Genomic DNA, 17,111 nt, shown 5'->3' with positions numbered 1-17,111 from the left:
TGTCTAAGGTCACCCAGTGAGTTGAAAACTGGACATGTATTCATAGCTTGAACCATGAGACACCACAGGCCACCAGTTCTATGCTACATACATTAACCCAAATCAAATCTAACACTCAGGAGGTTAAAAATGCTGTTGAAAAACGGATTCAGTTTTAAATGTGGATAATTATAGGACATGCTGATATCAGCCTCTGTGCAAACAAAGGGTGATTCCATCCTTTTGTCCAACAGAAGGATGAGAGGTCCGTGCAAGCAGAAAATAAGCATGTCAGGGAGAATCTGCCCAATCATATTAAATATTTGTCTTCCATTGGAAGCCTCCCCCAATATACTCCATATTTAATATGGCTGGTCAGATTCTCCCTGGATGCTTGTCTTCTACTTGCAGGGATGTTTGTATCTCTTAATACTGGTACAACATTCAATTATGTGATTGCCCCTTGCATTATTTCTAAAGGGACAAGATCTCCAGTGGGCTATGCTTTTTCAGAATCTGTAGATCAGCCCGCGGGCACAGCCGACACAATGCCTCACCTACTGTCATCGTCTCAAGCACTGTGTCATCAGACACCACGAAGCCCCCACTGTGGAACAGCTCCTGATATGTGTGGTCCAAGATATCCTCGGGGCTGTCCACACCAGCAAAAGTCACATTGGGAAAGTACTTTAGCCTCAGCAAGGAAGGGATCTGTTAAAGACACAAATTTGAGGGGGGGGGTTAGCATCAGTCAACCGGTTAAGATTCCCTCCAGTGAACTGCATACAAGTTGCAGATGGACACTTGCACCACGTGGGCAATCAGGAGCCCCAGTCCTTCTCAGACTTGGAGGAGGAAGGGGCAAGTGGAACTCAGATATGCGCAACAGATGTATCGAGGCTATTTAAGCAAACGACCATAAGGTCAGTGGCACAGTGCATAACTTCCATTTAATCCATCACAATATTGTCCCAGTCTACCCACAGCTATTTCTGTAAAGCATGGGAGTTAAGCATGGAAATGCCAGTGTGGACAATATTCCGGAGAGGGGCAACACTGGTGATGGGAGGAAGCAGCCAGCCAGCCTCCCCCACATAGATTTTAATATTTGGAAGATGTTTTCTGCGGCACAGAGGACAAGGAACTTTTGGACCTACTTTATGTATGTGTGGAAATATGTCCTCATTCCTAATGATGACCAACAGTCTGTCCGCCTCCGGGTGGCTTGTCTTACAAAAATGTAGAGGCTTCATTTCCGTGTGACCTCCTTTTTTCAGCAAATTCTGAAACAAACATTTTTTCAAAAAATCCATCACCGAAACAGAACGACTCTTTCACCAACTGCTTTTTTTAAATAAAAAAACACACATTAAACACAAGACAAAAACCAAACAACAGTTTTTCTAGGTCCTTGCAGTAATTGAAATCCAAGATCAGCCAGGAGGGAAAAGGAGCAGACATTTGCTTTATTTATTTATTTATTTATTTATTATTTGATTTATATCCCGCCCTTCCTCCCAGCAGGAGCCCAGGGAGCCAAACAAAAGCTCTAAAAACACATAAAAACATCATAAAAACAGACTTTAAAATACAATAAAACAACTTTAAAAACATTTTTTTTTAAAAGCTTTAAAAACATCTTTTAAAAAGGGTTAAAAAACATATTGTTTACAATTTTAAAAAAGCATATTAAAAGCAATTCCAACACAGAAGCAGACTGGGATAGGTCTCAACTTAAAAGGCTTTTGGAAAGAGGAAAGTCTTCAATAGGCGCCAAAAAGATAGCAGAGATGGCGCCTGCCTAATATTCAAGGGGAGGGAATTTCACAGGGTAGGTGCCGCCACACTAAAGGTCCGTTTCTTATGTTGTGCCCTCACCTGCAGAGCGCAGTGATCGACTGGGGATATAAGGGATGAGACGGTCTTTCAGGTATCCTGGTCCCAAGCTGTATAGGGCTTTGAACCAAAACTAAACCTTGAACTCAGCCCGGTAGCAAATGGGCAGGCAGTGCAATTTTTTCAGCAGCTGGGTGATATGTTGGCGATACCCTGCCCCAGTGAGCAGTCTCACCACCGCATTTTGCACCACCTGCTGCTTCTGGACCAACTTCAAGGGCAGCCCCACATAGAGAGCATTACAGTAATCCAGCCTGGAGGTTACTAATGCATGGACAACAGTGGTCAGGCTGTCCCGGTCCAGAAACGGCCGCAGCTGGTAAAAGGCACTCCTAGCCACGGAGGTCACCTGGGCCTCTAGCGACAAAGATGGATCCAGGAGCACCCCCAGACTACGGACCTGCTCTTTCAGAGGGAGTACGACCCCATCCAAAGCAGGCAACTGACCAATTATCTGAACTCGGAAACCACCAACCCACAGTGCCTCAGTCTTGCTAGGATTCAGACTCGGTTTATTAGCCCCCATCCAGCCCACCACCGAGTCCAGGCAGCGGTCAAGTGCTTACACAGCCTCTCCCGATTCAGATGTTACAGAGAAATAGAGCTCGTATCGTTAGCATACTGCTGACACCTGGCCCCAAATCTCCTGATGGCTGCTCCCAAAGGCTTCATATAGATGTTAAACAACATGGGGATAAGATGGTACTCTGCTGCACCCCACAGCACAGTTGCCAGGGGGCCAAAAGACAGTCACCCAATGCTATTCTCTGAAAACGACCTTGGAGATAGGATCAGAACCACTGTAAAACAGTGCCTCCAATACCCATCTCACCAAGTCGGCCCAGAAGAACACCATGGTCGATGGTATCAAAATCCGCTGACAGATCAAGTAAGAGTAACAGGGTCACACTCCCCCTGTCCTTAGCACAAACAAAATACATTTTATTTATTTATTTCATTGATACCCCACCTTTTGTTTCCTCTAAGGAGCTCGAGGTATACTTGTTATTATTTATGAGATTTATTAGTCGCTTGTTCCCCAAAAGTCTCCACGTGACTTACAACAATGTTAAAAACAAAAACAAATCTATCATGCTATACAAGCAAAAGAATAAAACAAGGAAGTGTCATCCCCTTCCACATCGTATCCTCGCAGCCCCCATGAGATAGGTGAGGCTGAGGGACAGAGACTGGTCCAAGGTCACCCAGTGAGTATCCATGGCTGAGCAGATCCTACTGGTCCAAACACTCTAACTACTACACCTGCAGTTCCCAAACGTTTCCCCCCATGCACCACATGAAAATTGCTGGGGGTCTTGGCAGACCACTGGGGGAAAAAAATCTGCCTGTTGTAGCAGTTGGGAAGCACTGTGCTAGAAGCTGCATGATTTTAAATTGCATTTTTATTGCTTGTTCCATTTCTTCCGTTGCATCGTTATTGCATTAGAATCTGAATTCCAAAGAATTCTACAGAATTCATACTCTGAGTGTTCTTTGCAGACATGCCGTGGACCGCCTGAATCAAGCCTGCAGATAACTGGTGGTCCACAGACCACAGTTTGGGACCCCCCACCATGTTTCTCCCCCTCCCATTATATCCTCACAACAACCTTGTGAGGTATGTTAGGCTAAGAGACGGTGACGCCTACGCTGCCCCACATTGTTGTGGCGGTCCATTCTCCACACTTGCGACAGGAGATTTGCCAACGGCTGCTAACAGGAGCAGAATTGTATCCAAAGGTGCTTTCCAATTCCATAAGCTTAAAAAGAAATATTGCGTCCCTTAAAAAAAACACACACACAAAGAAGTATGTGTTGTGTGCACACACGCACACTCATCCAGATGAACAACTGTGTCAGCTGACATGGAGGCCGGGGCTTTTTCTGCTATAGCCCCAGACTGTTGAAACGCCCTCCTGCGGAAGATCCAGAAAGTCATAGTTGGAAGGGACCTCAAAGATAATCTAGTCTTGGTTGCCAAGATGGGTGACCTTCACCAAAAGTGGGGCAAGGGGTCTGCAACTTTGCTCCTCAACCTCTCCATTGCTTTTGATACCTCTGACCGTGGCACCCTCCTGGACTGTCTCCATGACAAGAGAATCGAGGCCACTGTATTACAGTGGTTCCGGTCCAACCTATGGGACCAAGTCCAGAGAGTAGCACTGGGAGAATGCTTTTCGGGCCCCTGGCAGTTATGCTATGGGGTGCCACAGGGCACTATTTTATCCCTAATGCTATTTAATATCTATAGGAAGTCATTGGGAGCAAGCATCAGGAGCTTTGGGGCAAAGTGCTGTCAATATGCTGATAGCACTCAGCTCCATTTCTCCATAATATCCTCATCAGGGGAGAACGTGAAAGCCCTGGACAGGTGCCCGCGCACAGTGGTGGGAAAATAGGCTGAGACTGAATCCCAGCAAGATGGAGGCGCTGTAGGGGAGTAATTCCTGTGTCCAACAGATTGACCAATCTCAGGGCCGGCTCCAGGCATGCCAGGGCCCTTGGGCACCAGCCTGCCCCAGGCCCCTCTGCTCCCCTTCCGCAATCTGTGGCAGGAGCCGCGGATCGCAGGACAGGATCTTCCAAGGCGCCCGCCATCCCCCCTCTTCACCTACCTTTCTCTGCTGCTTTTTGAAGCTCCGCACACTGCTGCCATCAACCAATATGGCAACAGAGGCTTCAGCCCCTTACAGAAACCTTGGCTGCCATCTTGATTGATGGTAACCCTGCGCACACTGCAAAAAACAGCAGAGAGAAAGGTAGGTGAAGCGGGGGGATGGCAGGTGGCTCAGAAGCTCCTCCTGTCCTGCGATCTGTGGCTCCTGCCATGGATCGTGGAAGGGGAGCGGAGGGGCCCCTCAAGCTCCAGGGGCCCTCAGGCCAGTGCTCCACCTGGCCGCCCTTTAGAACCAGCCCTGAGGGTAGTGCACCACCTGAAGGAGCAGGTACGCAGTTTGGCTGCGCTTCTGAATCCAACTTTGTCACTGGAGGCCCAGGTAGCCTCGGCAGCTAAAAGCGCCTTCTATCACCTTTGGCAGGTACGACAGCTGCAGCCATTCCTGGGCTAGGAGGCCTTGACTACAGTAGTGCAGGCATTGGTGGTTTCAAGGCTGGATTGCTGCAATGCACTCTATGTGGAGCTTCCCTTGAATTTGGTCTGGAAACTGCAGTTAGCGCAGAATGCTGCAGCACAGATGCTAAACAGGGGTAAGTACCACCTCTCTCGATATGAGCCAGCCCAGACCCGAGGGTCTTCATCAGAGGGCCTTCTCTGTGTGTCCGCTCCGAAGGAAGTGCGGAGGATGGCCACAGGAGAACGGGCCTTTTCAGTGGTGTCCCCCCTCTCCCCAAGGAAACATGTCTGGTGCCGTTATTATTAATTTTTAGGTGCCAGGCGAAGGCTTTTTAATCCACTCATGCCTTTGGCAACTAAGGTGGCCTCCGTAGTGATGCTTTTCTTAAAGTGGGATGGGACTTGTCATTATTATGTTATTGGATGAGCACGTCAGGTATTTCATAAAATAAGTTGTTTTAAATTTTCTGGTTTTAATTGGGGAAGGGCCGTAGGTCAGTGGTAAGGTATCTGCTTGAATACAGAACGTTCCCAGGTTCATTCTGCAGACAGAGCTAGGAACACCCCCTGCCTGAAATCCTGGAAAGCAGCTGCCAGTCAGTGTAGACAACACTGAGCTAGACAGACCAAGGATCTGACTAGGTAAAAGGCAGCTGCATGGGAAGGAAGATGGAGCCAGGATGCAACCACATCAGAAGAATGAACTGGAGATAGAGAAGAAAGGCAAGGAGGAGGCAGGAACTAGACAGAAACACAAGGTGCGAGGAGTAGGTAGGCGATTTATGGTAACACGGTGTAACATACTTAAGAAATTCAAGAAAGCAATATAAACAACCATCAATAAAAAAAGCGTTCCCCCCCAAAAGAGACATCTAAAACAGCACAAAATATCCACCAGCCCACCACACACACAGGATGAACACCAGTAGACACCCAAAGCCCGACGATCAGTGCTGTCCAACTGCTTGGGAGGATAAAAGAGCCTTTGCCTGGCACAGAAAAAGATGGCAAAATTGGTGCCAGACAAGTTTCCTTGGGGAGGGCATTCCACAATTGGGGGCTATCACAGAAAAGGCCTGTCCTTTCACTGCCACCCTCTGAGCATCTCTCAGAGGGGGCACACGGAGATGTCCCACCCAGATGTCAATTAAAGCCAGATCTAGCAATAAAACTTTAAAGGGTCTACGGACTCAACTTGACCATTGAACTGTACTGTCACTGAGTTTATTTTCCATCAAGTCTGCAAGTCTGGAAATCTGTAGCTAGAAGGAGTTATGTCTGGGAACGGACAGCCAAGGCCGTTGCCATGGTAGCATCAAGATAGACTGGGAGAGTTCTAGCAGCTATCTGTGTTGAGCTGAGTCTTCTGTGTCATGTCTTTGAACTAACTTCTCTCCTGGGGGGGGGGGAGCAACTCTACATGTAATCTTAAAGCCTTAAGCCATAATGTCTTGTAGTAAAGACTCTTAACCTGATCTAATGCCTCTGTGATGTTTCTTGCTCAACTTAACTCCAATGTAACGTATGCTGTTTCACGCAACAACGCACACACTTCAACAGGGTTATGGGCCCAGATCCACAGTGCGTTACACAAGAGTAAGTTGCTGGTCTGAACAGCAGACGGAGTTCCAGAGGGCAGCTTGATCGATTGTACCAGACAGAGGTGAGCAACATGGCTGTAAACCTGTCTGGGGGAGGCTTGCCAATGGAAAGATTGATGGAAAAGAATTATGCCAGCTGGAAGCCGAGGATGCGGGCTTTGCTGATAAAAGAGGATTTATGGGACATTATAGATGGACCCCCTCCGGCGGTACTGACTGCGGCCTGGACGCGTAGAGATCAGAAGGCGCAAGCTTTTATACTTCTGGCTCTATCAGACTCTCAACTGTTACACGTGAGAGATGTTACAAACGCCAAACAGATGTGGGACGTGTTGGAGGCCCTACATGTGCAACACACTGCGGGATCTAAATTGTGTTTGGCAAGGAAGCTGTACCAGATGCGCTTCACGGGTGAGTGCGAAATGAGTGAGCATCTCACGGAATTCAGGCGCCTGTTTGCTGAGTTGCAGGATCGAGGCATGGAACACTCTGACCTTCAGAAGACCTATCTGATCCTGGCTTCACTCGATGGGACTTGGAATAATATGGTCATGGCTTTCGAAGCCATGCCTGACGGAGGTCAGAACGTTGAATTTATGGAAGAAAAGCTGACCCAGGAATGGCAGCGGAGACAAGAGGCGAAAAGTGCTGAGGAAAAGCAAAGAGCCAAGCTGAAAGAAGAAAGCAGCTGCAGACAGGAAAACAAGCGGGAGCAGCAGCGGCTGAACTCTTGTTATGCCTGTGGGGCTCGTGGGCATCTTCAAAGAGACTGTGCAGTCAAGCGTAACTCCAGGGAAGGAGGCTTGAAGCAGGGAAGTGTGAACTTTGTTTGTAAACAGAAGCCACAAACTTTAGCACCTGTTAACTGGCTTCTTGACAGCGGTGCAAGCCATATATTAATCAAAGACAGGAGTTTGTTTTACACGTCTACAGATGAGCAGGACTTTGTTTTACTTGCGGATGGATCACAGAAGAACGTGGAAGCCCGAGGACTGGTGAGATTTGGTAAGCTTGGAATAATGTCAGATTGTTTATTTGTACCAGAATTGGCTCATAACGTATTGTCAGTGAGAAAACTGGTGAGTTGTGATTTTTCAGTCTTGTTTCACAAAGACCAATGTTTTGTAATGAGGGGAGATCAAGTGTGTTTGCAGGGAAGCCTTAATGATTCACAGTTTGTAATAAAGAGCAGTCAAGCAGGGTGTGCTGTGTTAAATGTTGAGGCACAGGTACATCAGGGCTGCGTCCATGAATGGCATCAAAGGCTGGGGCATGCAAATTTTGACACGATTAAGAAAACCCCAATGCATAGTGAAAATATGAAGTTGAAGGACTGTGGACAGTTAATGGATTGTGATTCTTGTCATAAAGCTAAAATGACTATTGCACCAATTAACTGGGAGGCTGAAAGAACCACAACAGCTCCCTACCAGCTAGTTCATGTTGATTTATCAGGGCCAATAAATGCTTCACGAGGAGGTGCGAGATTCTTCATGGTACTGGTGGATGATTTTACGAGATACACTCATGTTTATTTGCTTAAGCAGAAAAGTGAAGCAGAGCAGAAGCTGAAACTGTTCATTAAGAGAATCGAAACTCAACATGGTGTCACTGTGAAAGCGATACACTCAGACCAGGGAGGGGAATTCACGAGTAAAGCATTGGGTGACTTCCTCGAGAGTAAGGGAATAAACCAGAATTTCACTGCTCCTTACAGCCCGTTTTCCAACGGAACTGCAGAGAGAAAAAACAGGGTGCTTCAGGAAGCAATGAGAGCCATGCTAATGGATTGCAATTTAGGGAACTCCTTCTGGGGAGAAGCAATTCTTTATGCGCATTACATTCACAACAGGGTATTACACAGTGCACTTGGAATGTCTCCTTATGAGAAAATCACTGGCAGAAAGCCGAAAATACAACACATTCAAAAATTCGGTGCACGTTGCTGGGTCCACATTTCACAGGGAAAAAGAAGAGGCAAACTTGCACCCAGAGCACTTCAAGGGTTTGTTTTGGGATTTCAGAATGCATATTTCAGAATTTGGTGTCCAGAAACACAGCAATTAGTTCTGAGCAGAAGCATTAAAGTCTCAGAAAAGCCTTGGGATCAAAGGGAAACAGTCATTCTTACAGGGTCAGATGACACACAAGCACAAACATTTAAGCCAAATCTAGACATAAAGGTGGAGGGCACACATATTCCACTCAGAGATGCGTTAAATGAGCTCATTTGTGGGAAACAAAGATCGAAGAAACGTAAGGCTGAGGAAATGGAGGATCCTGGGCAAGCTGTGCCAAGCACAAGCACAGATGGGGGGGCAGAGAGAGCAGAAGCCCTAGTGCCTTTAAGACGTTCTACAAGATCAAACATAGGGAAACCGCCTGAAAGATTCACAGTGGGGGTGGTGGCCAGTCCTGGAATGCACAAACAGGTTGAAATGGATCCTGAAACGTTATATTTGACTTGTGTTCAGCCAAAGTTTGATTGAATAAAGTGTTAGCTAAATGTACAGAGATGTTCTGAACTGTACTGAAATGTAAACTGTATTGCAAGATGTATTGTAGAAATGTATTATTGTTATTGTTGTCATGAATTACAGACATGATAGGAAAAAGGGGGAATTGTTGACCATTGAACTGTACTGTCACTGAGTTATTTTCCATCAAGTCTGCAAGTCTGGAAATCTGTAGCTAGAAGGAGTTATGTCTGGGAACGGACAGCCAAGGCCGTTGCCATGGTAGCATCAAGATAGACTGGGAGAGTTCTAGCAGCTATCTGTGTTGAGCTGAGTCTTCTGTGTCATGTCTTTGAACTGAGAACTTCTCTCCTGGGGGGGGAGCAACTCTACATGTAATCTTAAAGCCTTAAGCCATAATGTCTTGTAGTAAAGACTCTTAACCTGATCTAATGCCTCTGTGATGTTTCTTGCTCAACTTAACTCCAATGTAACGTATGCTGTTTCATGCAACAACGCACACACTTCAACACTACGGACTCAACCTTGCCCTGGTCCCAAATCCTTGACCCATTTGTCCGTTTCACCTTGTTGATGTTTTTGGCATTCCTGCCCACGCCTGCCTTTAGCCATCCAGCAAGTGACCCGGGGGGTCTGGGAATGTTGCCCATTTTCAGGAGGCAATGATGAAAATGATGATGGCTGTCGAAGTAAATTATGACCATGGAGATGCACCGGGAAGTAGAGCAGCCTTTGCCAACCTGGGGCCTCCAGCTGCTTTGGACTGCAACAGCCATCAAGCCCCAGCCAGCACAGCACGAGCCTAGAAACTTTGGAATGATAGGCTGGGCAGAGAGAACTGTTTCTCCATTCCAGGGAACTGAAGGCAGGTTGAGAGATGGAGTCCCTGGCTCATGTTGCACAGTCTCGCCCATGTTTTGCTGGGCTGGCTGGCGCTGATGGGAGTTGTAGGCCAAAACATCTAGAGGGCCCCAGGCTGGCCAAGGCTGAAGCCAAGGATTCTCGGGCACCCCCGCGGGGCTGCTGTATCAACCTTCAACTCCAGTGCAGACAAACCCTGGAGCCTTTTAAGTTGAGACCTATCCCAGTCTCTGCGCCTGTGTTGGAATTGCCTTTTAATATGTTTTTTTTAAAACAATGTTTTTTAACCCTTTTTAAAAAGATGTTTTTAAAGCTTTCCAAAAAATGTTTTTAAAGTTGTTTTGTTTTAATGTATTTTAAGGTCTGTTTTTACGATGTTTTGATGTGTTTTTAGCGCTTTTGTTTGCCTCCCTGGGCTCCTGCTGGGAGGAAGGGCGGGATATAAATCAAATAATAATCCTGCAAACCAGGGTCTGGCTTCGAGAACCGGCACACCTTCCTTCACCCCCTCCCCCAATTGTCATGGTTTAACCATGCATTACTGTTCCTTACGTATAAATGCTAACCGTGGTTCCCCTCCTAACCAGGGTTTGAAGCTGGTTCGCACACCTTGGTTACGAGGGGAATCCTGGTTCGCATCAGTCCACACCAAACCCCAACCCAGGGGAAAGGCTGTAGCTCAGCCGCAGAGCATCTGAGTCACACGCAGAAGATCCCAGGTTCAATCCTGATTGTTCCACCTGTAACGAACTGTTCCATCCACTCTCACCCTAATGTCTTTATATTTTGAGCTGGGAAGGCCCCCTTGTCCTGGAACCCTGGAAAGCCGCTGCCTGTCAAAGAAGACAATACTGAGCTAAATGGACCAATGGTCTGTTTCACTATATGGCAGTTCCCACTGAGAGCATCAGAGGCAGAGCATCTGCTGTGCATTTAGAAGGTACCAGGATCGATGCCTGGCATCTCCAGGAAAGAGCTGGGGATATCTCCTGTCCTGAACCCCTGCAAAGTCACTGCCAGTCAACAGTACTGGGCTACATGGACCAACAGCCTGACTCGGTACCAAGCAGCTGCTGATGTTCATGGAAGGCAGCTGGAAATCCAAGCTGAGAGAGGTGGACATATAAAGCAGAGTCTGCTTCCCAATTTGCCAACTACGGTTTTACCCATCTGCACCTAGCAAGCATTAACATCCTGTTGTCGCCTGCTAATGATTTCTCAAGTTCCTAAAACACTGCACATTCTTAAATGCCAAAGATGTTACCTTCACTCTCCCAAAGAAAGGATCGTCGTCTGTTTCCACCAGGTAGAACACGTACGGTTTTTTGCATGCCTCCTGGGCAACAGTTTTAAGTCTCAAATGTAGTGTGCTGCACAGTTCTGTGAAGAGGTGCTCGTAGGAGGCTGCCCTCCTAGGCAAGGAGGAACCCTGTTTCTCCGGAGCATCTTCTGAGGTAGGAGAATTTGGATCTCTCGCTCGATTACTCGCCTGCCTGTCACCCAATGCCATCACCCTGCTCAACTCGGCAAACTCGTCCATGATGACCGAGATATCTCCTCGGAAATCTTTTAGCTTATTATTGTACGTCAACTTGTTGAGGTGAAAAGGAGGGACTGGCCCCTGGCCTGCACTTTTCATTCTAGCAGCTTTGCTAACTGAATCCTGGGAAGAAGCAAGAGGAGGTGAAGGAGGACGAGGTGGTGCAAGGAGGTCACTATATCTGCTGCTTGTTGGGGGACAAGGTGCAGCACCATATCTTGGGCCCAGGTTCAAAATAGTTATCAGAAGCGGGCTTCTGCTTCTGGGTGGTGGACTCAAAGCAGGGGTGTCAAGGACCTTCCTCAATGGGAGTTTTTCTGCTGTTACCTGAGGTGAAAGCTCTGTTGCAAAGACATCCCTGGAGGTAGGAAGTTGTGTTTTCTTTAGGATGCGTTTTAGCTTGTCATGGAAACGCAAACACTCCATATCGAGAGTGTTCTGAGTGGGGTCATTCAAAACTCTCCAAGTCCAATCGGAGGAGTTTGTGAAGCCCAGTTCTCCTGCAAAACTGCCCCGCCTCTTGGAAGAGTGAAAAGTTCTCGTTGTCTCTTTGTGCTTCATGGTTATAGAAAAGTTTAAATAATCCTTTAGGGTTCCTGGCCCGCTACTGGTCTCAAGAGAAGGCAGCACAGACCGGCCACCTCCTTTAAACGCAAGAGGCCAGTCATATCGGATAATCTCAGCCTCAAGGTCAGGCACCCTCTCCTCATTTTCTAGGTACATCCAATCGCCACCTTCGTGGCGCTCTTTCTCCAGGTTCAGCTCACAAGTGGAATCAGTTTCTGTAGCTCCTGGTGAGGCTGTGGATCTTGTACATGATCTCTCAGACTGACCTCTATGATGTAGCCCTCCAAAAAGGTCTTTGTCGCCACCCATGGAAATAGACTTATCCATACCGGTGGCTCTGGTAGGCAACTCGGTTCTTTCGCTGGCCAGAGTATCTTCAAGATCCCCCAGATTCCCTCCTGTGCCTTCATGCAGAGTATCTTCAGGGTCCTCCGGATTCTCCCTTGCATCTTCATACAGATCCCCCATGTCTTCATGCATAGGTGAACCAGATCCTTCTGATGAATACTCGACCTGATGTTCTGCCCGCACAAAGGGCCCTGTTTCTCTACACTCCTCCCTGAACTGGTCTTCTCCCTCAGAAATGGATGCTTCTGGGCTAGCTTTTCCTAGATCAGTCCCATTTAACACAGAAGCAGGAGAATCATCATCCTTTGGGGAGTCAGCTGATTTGACCAATGGGAATTTGCATTCTGGACTTTTGGGGCCCGTCTTTTCCCACTCCACACAACAAGAACTTGAAAAGACATCCACAGCAGCTTTAGTCTCTTCACAAGACCTCCTTTCAACCATATCCACTTGATCAGCACTCATGCTTTCATGCAATGCTGAATGATACCGGCCTTGCCCTTGCAAAGTCAGGTGCAAGTCTCTCTCTTGGCCAACAGAGACGTTGCACTGCTCAGAATACTCACTGGGCATCCATTTTGGGTCAGGATGGGCAAGTTGACCAGTTGCACGGCTCTCTTCATCACTCTCAGGAGGGGTCACACACTCCAGAGTTACAGAACTAATCCAATTTAAGTCTGAATTCTCTTTTGGACAAGCTTTTCCACACTCCACTGTCATGGCACTCACAGTATCCATCAACTCACAAAGGAAGGACTTGATCTCTTCAGGCACAGTAGCTATCGTCTGCCTTAGCTTATCATCATCAGATGCCAATTCTTGAGATACAGAAGAGACTCCAATATTCTCATCTTTGACAGCACACTTTTGATTTTCAGAATTGGCTTCAAACTCTGCATTATCCAACTCCAAACTCTGGTATTCTTTTTGGCCTGGAGAATCACTGAGCAACTCCGTCGTCTGCCTGGCCTTCCATTCCTCCTGAGTGACTGTACTGTGCTGTACCTTGTGTGGTTCATTAGCTCGCAATGGAGCTGTGTCAGCCAGGTGGACGACTGCCTTTTCCTGGGGAATGCAGGAGCCATCAACTAAACCCATTTCGTCTGCAAGGGTAATAGTTTTGGCTGATGCAGCAGACTGCATTTCTGCGTCTTCATCTGATACTGTTTGATAGACTGGACTACCCTGCAACTCAGCCATATCAGCTGGATGGATCCCACCCTCTTCCTGAGAAGCACAGGAACCTGCAACCAAGACCATTTCTTTTGCAGGTGTAAGATTTGGGGCTGATACAACAAAATCTTCTTGATTCCCTACAGATGCCCCTTGAGCCGACGTATTATTCTGAATTTGGCACTGTTCACAACTTTCCAGTGGACTTGAATCTGCCAGGCGAAAGTCTTCTTGGGAAATATCTTCAATCAAATCCATTTGATTTAGAGATACTTGGTGTTTAGTCAATTTCACAGAGTCTTCCTGAGCACTTGGTAACTCTGTTACTTCATCAGGAGCTGTCTCATGGACAGGACTAGCCTGCTGTGAAAGTGAATCAGCCAGATTCATTCCTTTCCCTTCTGTGGAAACAAAGGAAATATCAACCAAATCAACTGGGTTTGAAAATATGGGAGGGGTTGCCAACACAAGAGAGGCTTGACTCTCTACAGATTCTCCTCGAGTCGCAATATCATTTTGTACTTGAAAAGATTCAGAAGCTGACTCTGTTAAGCTGATTTCTTTCTCTTCCAGGGAACTGCAGGAGCTTTCAATGACATCCATTTGGTCTAGAGATATGGGAAGTTTGGCCGATTCAACAGCATCTTCAGTCCTCGGAGATGTGGTTACTTCAGCACAAGTTATTTGATTAACAGGACTAGCCTGCAATGAAGCCGAATCAACCAGATTGTCAATTTTATCTTCCTGAGAAAAGCAGAAACCCTCAACCACACCTGTTGTGTTTAGAGATGCAGAATTTGGGGCTGACGCTACATAGTCTTCTTGGGTACCAGGCAATTCTGTCAGATGCTCAGAAACTGTAACTGGTGATGTTAGAGAAGCAAGTGTGCTGCCATCATCAGGTGATGCTCCATCGCACATACTGGTCATTTCTCTCTCTGTTACACAACTCTCCTCTTCTTCATTCTCTTGATCCAGGTCCACATCTCGAGGTTCCAAGTCGGCATCATTGCTGTCTGAAAGAGCTAGATCAATGGATTCCCACTCCATGGTTTCTCCTTCTATATCTTCCTCTAGGGAAAGATCTTGCGACCCTTTCGCTTCTCTGCATGGTCTATAATCTTCTCTGCACTCAGCTTTTCCTTCTAGCCACGCCGCTTCAGAAGGATGCAGCAACATCCTGTGACTGCTCCCCTTCTCCTCTGCAGAAGGAGAGGCAGCACTCGTTTCCCAATTCTCCGCAGAAATGGAGGCCATGGTGGTTGCAACAGGCTGTTTGCCGGCTGAATCTGCTGGGAGTTCATCCTCCGGGGAGGCAGCATCGCTTTGGGAAACTTCCGCTAAGTTGACCGCTCCACTGGCTTCCACCTCCGCCTCAGTTCGGTATGCCCGAGGCCTTGTACACCCATCAATGCACTCATCTGACAAGTTTCCATTCCGGCTCTCAACAGAGGAGATGGGATGCCAAAAATGTTCTTCATCAGGTTCCTCTCCAGCCACCTGGGGGGAAAAAAAATCCAATTTTTAATACTACAGAGAGACAGAAGCTGGCATAGGGAAAAGAAAATCTACATAGCTTTTTAAACCTGCTAACTACCCCAGAGCAGTTAAAAACTAGGGTCAAAGCACAGTGCAAATGCTTCACCAGAAAGTTCTGTGACACACACTGTCTGGACCCTTCCATGATCCAACCTTCTTCAAGGCTCACCTCAATATGGTTCTTCTAGAACAGAAGCCACAACATTTTACAAACCGAACCAAACACAATCCCATGCATTGTGGCCTGCCCAGGGCCTTATCAACTTTCCCTTGATTTTGCTGCTCAGGGTCAGCAAGCAAAAAGAGAAGTTTGTCATGGGCAGAGATCAAATTCGGGGAAGAGCCGTAGCTCCATGGTAGAACTCCTGCCTTGCATGCAGAAGGTCCCAGCTTCAAACTCCAGTGGCAGCTCCAGGCAGGGCTAGGAGATTCCTGCCCGAAACCCTAGAGTACGGCTGCCAGTCAGTGTAGACAACACTGAGCTAGATGGACCAATGGTCTGACTCGGTATAAGACAGCTTCCTGTGTTCCTATCCTGTTTGCCACAAGCATTGCCAGCCTGCTCTGAAACGCTATCCAATAACTAGACAAGGCCCTGAGCAGTCAAACATTTCGTCTTCCATGTGGTTATTTCTCAAGACCTTCTCCTTGAACCAGGAGCCAATTGAAATAGGCTTTTTAAAATAAATATTTAATAAATACTTTTATTTATTTAATAAAAACTTCTACCCCTATCTTGGCTTTCCATCTTCACTGCCTGTTGCAAAACTGCGTCAGGTTCTATGGGATGTGCAATACACTTGAAAACAATTGCCCACAGAAACTTTGTTGTTGTTGTTATGTGCCTTCAAGTCGACTACGACTTATGGCGACCCTATGAATCAGTGACCTCCAATAGCATCTGTCATGAACCATCCTGTCCAGATCTTGTTAAGTTCAGGTCTGTGGCTTCCTTTATGGAATCAATCCATCTCTCGTTTGGCCTTCCTCTTTTTCTACTCCCTTCTGTTTGTCCCAGCATTATTGTCTTTTCTAGTGAATCATGTCTTCTCATGATGTGTCCAAGGTATGATACCCTCAGTTTCATCATTTTAGCTTCTAGTGACAATTTCCTGGTTTAATTTGTTCTAACACCTAATTATTTGTCTTTTTCGCAGTCCATGGTATGCGCAAAGCTCTTCTCCAACACATTTCAAATGAGTTGATTTTTCTCTTATCCACTTTTTCCACTGTCCAACTTTCACATCCATACATAGAGATCGGAAATATCATGGTCTGAATGATCCTGACTTTAGTGTTCAGCAATACATCTTTACATTTGAGGACCTTTTCCAGTTCTCTCATAGCTGCCCTCCCCAGCCCTAGCCTTCTTCTGATTTCTTGACTATTGTCTCCATTTTGGTTAATGACTATGCCGAGGTATTGATAATCCTTGACAAGTTCAATGTCCTCGTTGTCAACTTTAAAGTTACATAATAATGCTTTTTAAAAAAACACAGTGGGAGCAGTCTATGAAAATTGAAGGGAAACCCATGAAAACTGAAGCCGTGCTGGATCATATTAGAGATCCATCTAGTCTAGCATACTGTTTCCCATAGTTACCAATAAGATGCTCCTGAGAACCCCAAAAAGTCTCATGGAGGACATGTTGATCAGCGGCTATCAACCAAGATAGCAATAAAGGAGCTTCCATATGCTCAGAGCATGTCAGTAAACACCGGCAGCTGGAGTGCAACAGCAGGAGAGGGCTATTGCTTTCATGCCCTGCTTGAGGGTTTCCCAGAGGCATTTGATTGGTCAGTGTGAAAACCAGAATGCCGGATTAGATGAACCTCTGGCTATACACGGCAGGACTCTTCTAATGTTCTGCCCTAAACTATTTCCCCCACTTAGGAAGAAGCCAAGGCTGATACTAAGAAATCATCATATTTTCCGTGTGCTCCTGCATAATAGAAAAAGGCCTTTACTCACAAAAGAAAGAGAAGTCCAACATGTTTGGGAGCTTCATCTTTAACTCAATGCATAGCCTCCAGGGTGGATAATCAGTGGCCCTTAAA

At 46.7% G+C, this 17,111-nt stretch overlaps 1 protein-coding gene across 3 annotated transcripts in view; it reads right to left on the bottom strand.

Annotated features, from left to right (window-relative positions):
• The window catches only part of TASOR2 (transcription activation suppressor family member 2), a 70,789-nt gene that overhangs the window by 14,048 nt on the left and 39,630 nt on the right, over positions 1–17,111 (bottom strand). For all 3 annotated transcript variants that reach the window (XM_061638053.1, XM_061638051.1, XM_061638052.1), the window contains 3 exons: positions 11,152–15,015; positions 1,137–1,262; positions 537–690 (listed from right to left, as the gene is read on the bottom strand). In XM_061638053.1, coding sequence (XP_061494037.1) covers positions 537–690; positions 1,137–1,262; positions 11,152–15,015 — 4,144 coding nt within the window. The remainder of the gene's footprint in view (positions 1–536; positions 691–1,136; positions 1,263–11,151; positions 15,016–17,111) is intronic.

Source organism: Rhineura floridana, chromosome 8 (assembly GCF_030035675.1).
Source record: "Rhineura floridana isolate rRhiFlo1 chromosome 8, rRhiFlo1.hap2, whole genome shotgun sequence".
In the NCBI taxonomy this organism is placed as follows: Eukaryota; Metazoa; Chordata; class Lepidosauria; order Squamata; family Rhineuridae; genus Rhineura; species Rhineura floridana.
Note: the sequence above shows the minus strand (reverse complement) of the source record. Positions and strands in the feature narration are given on the sequence as shown.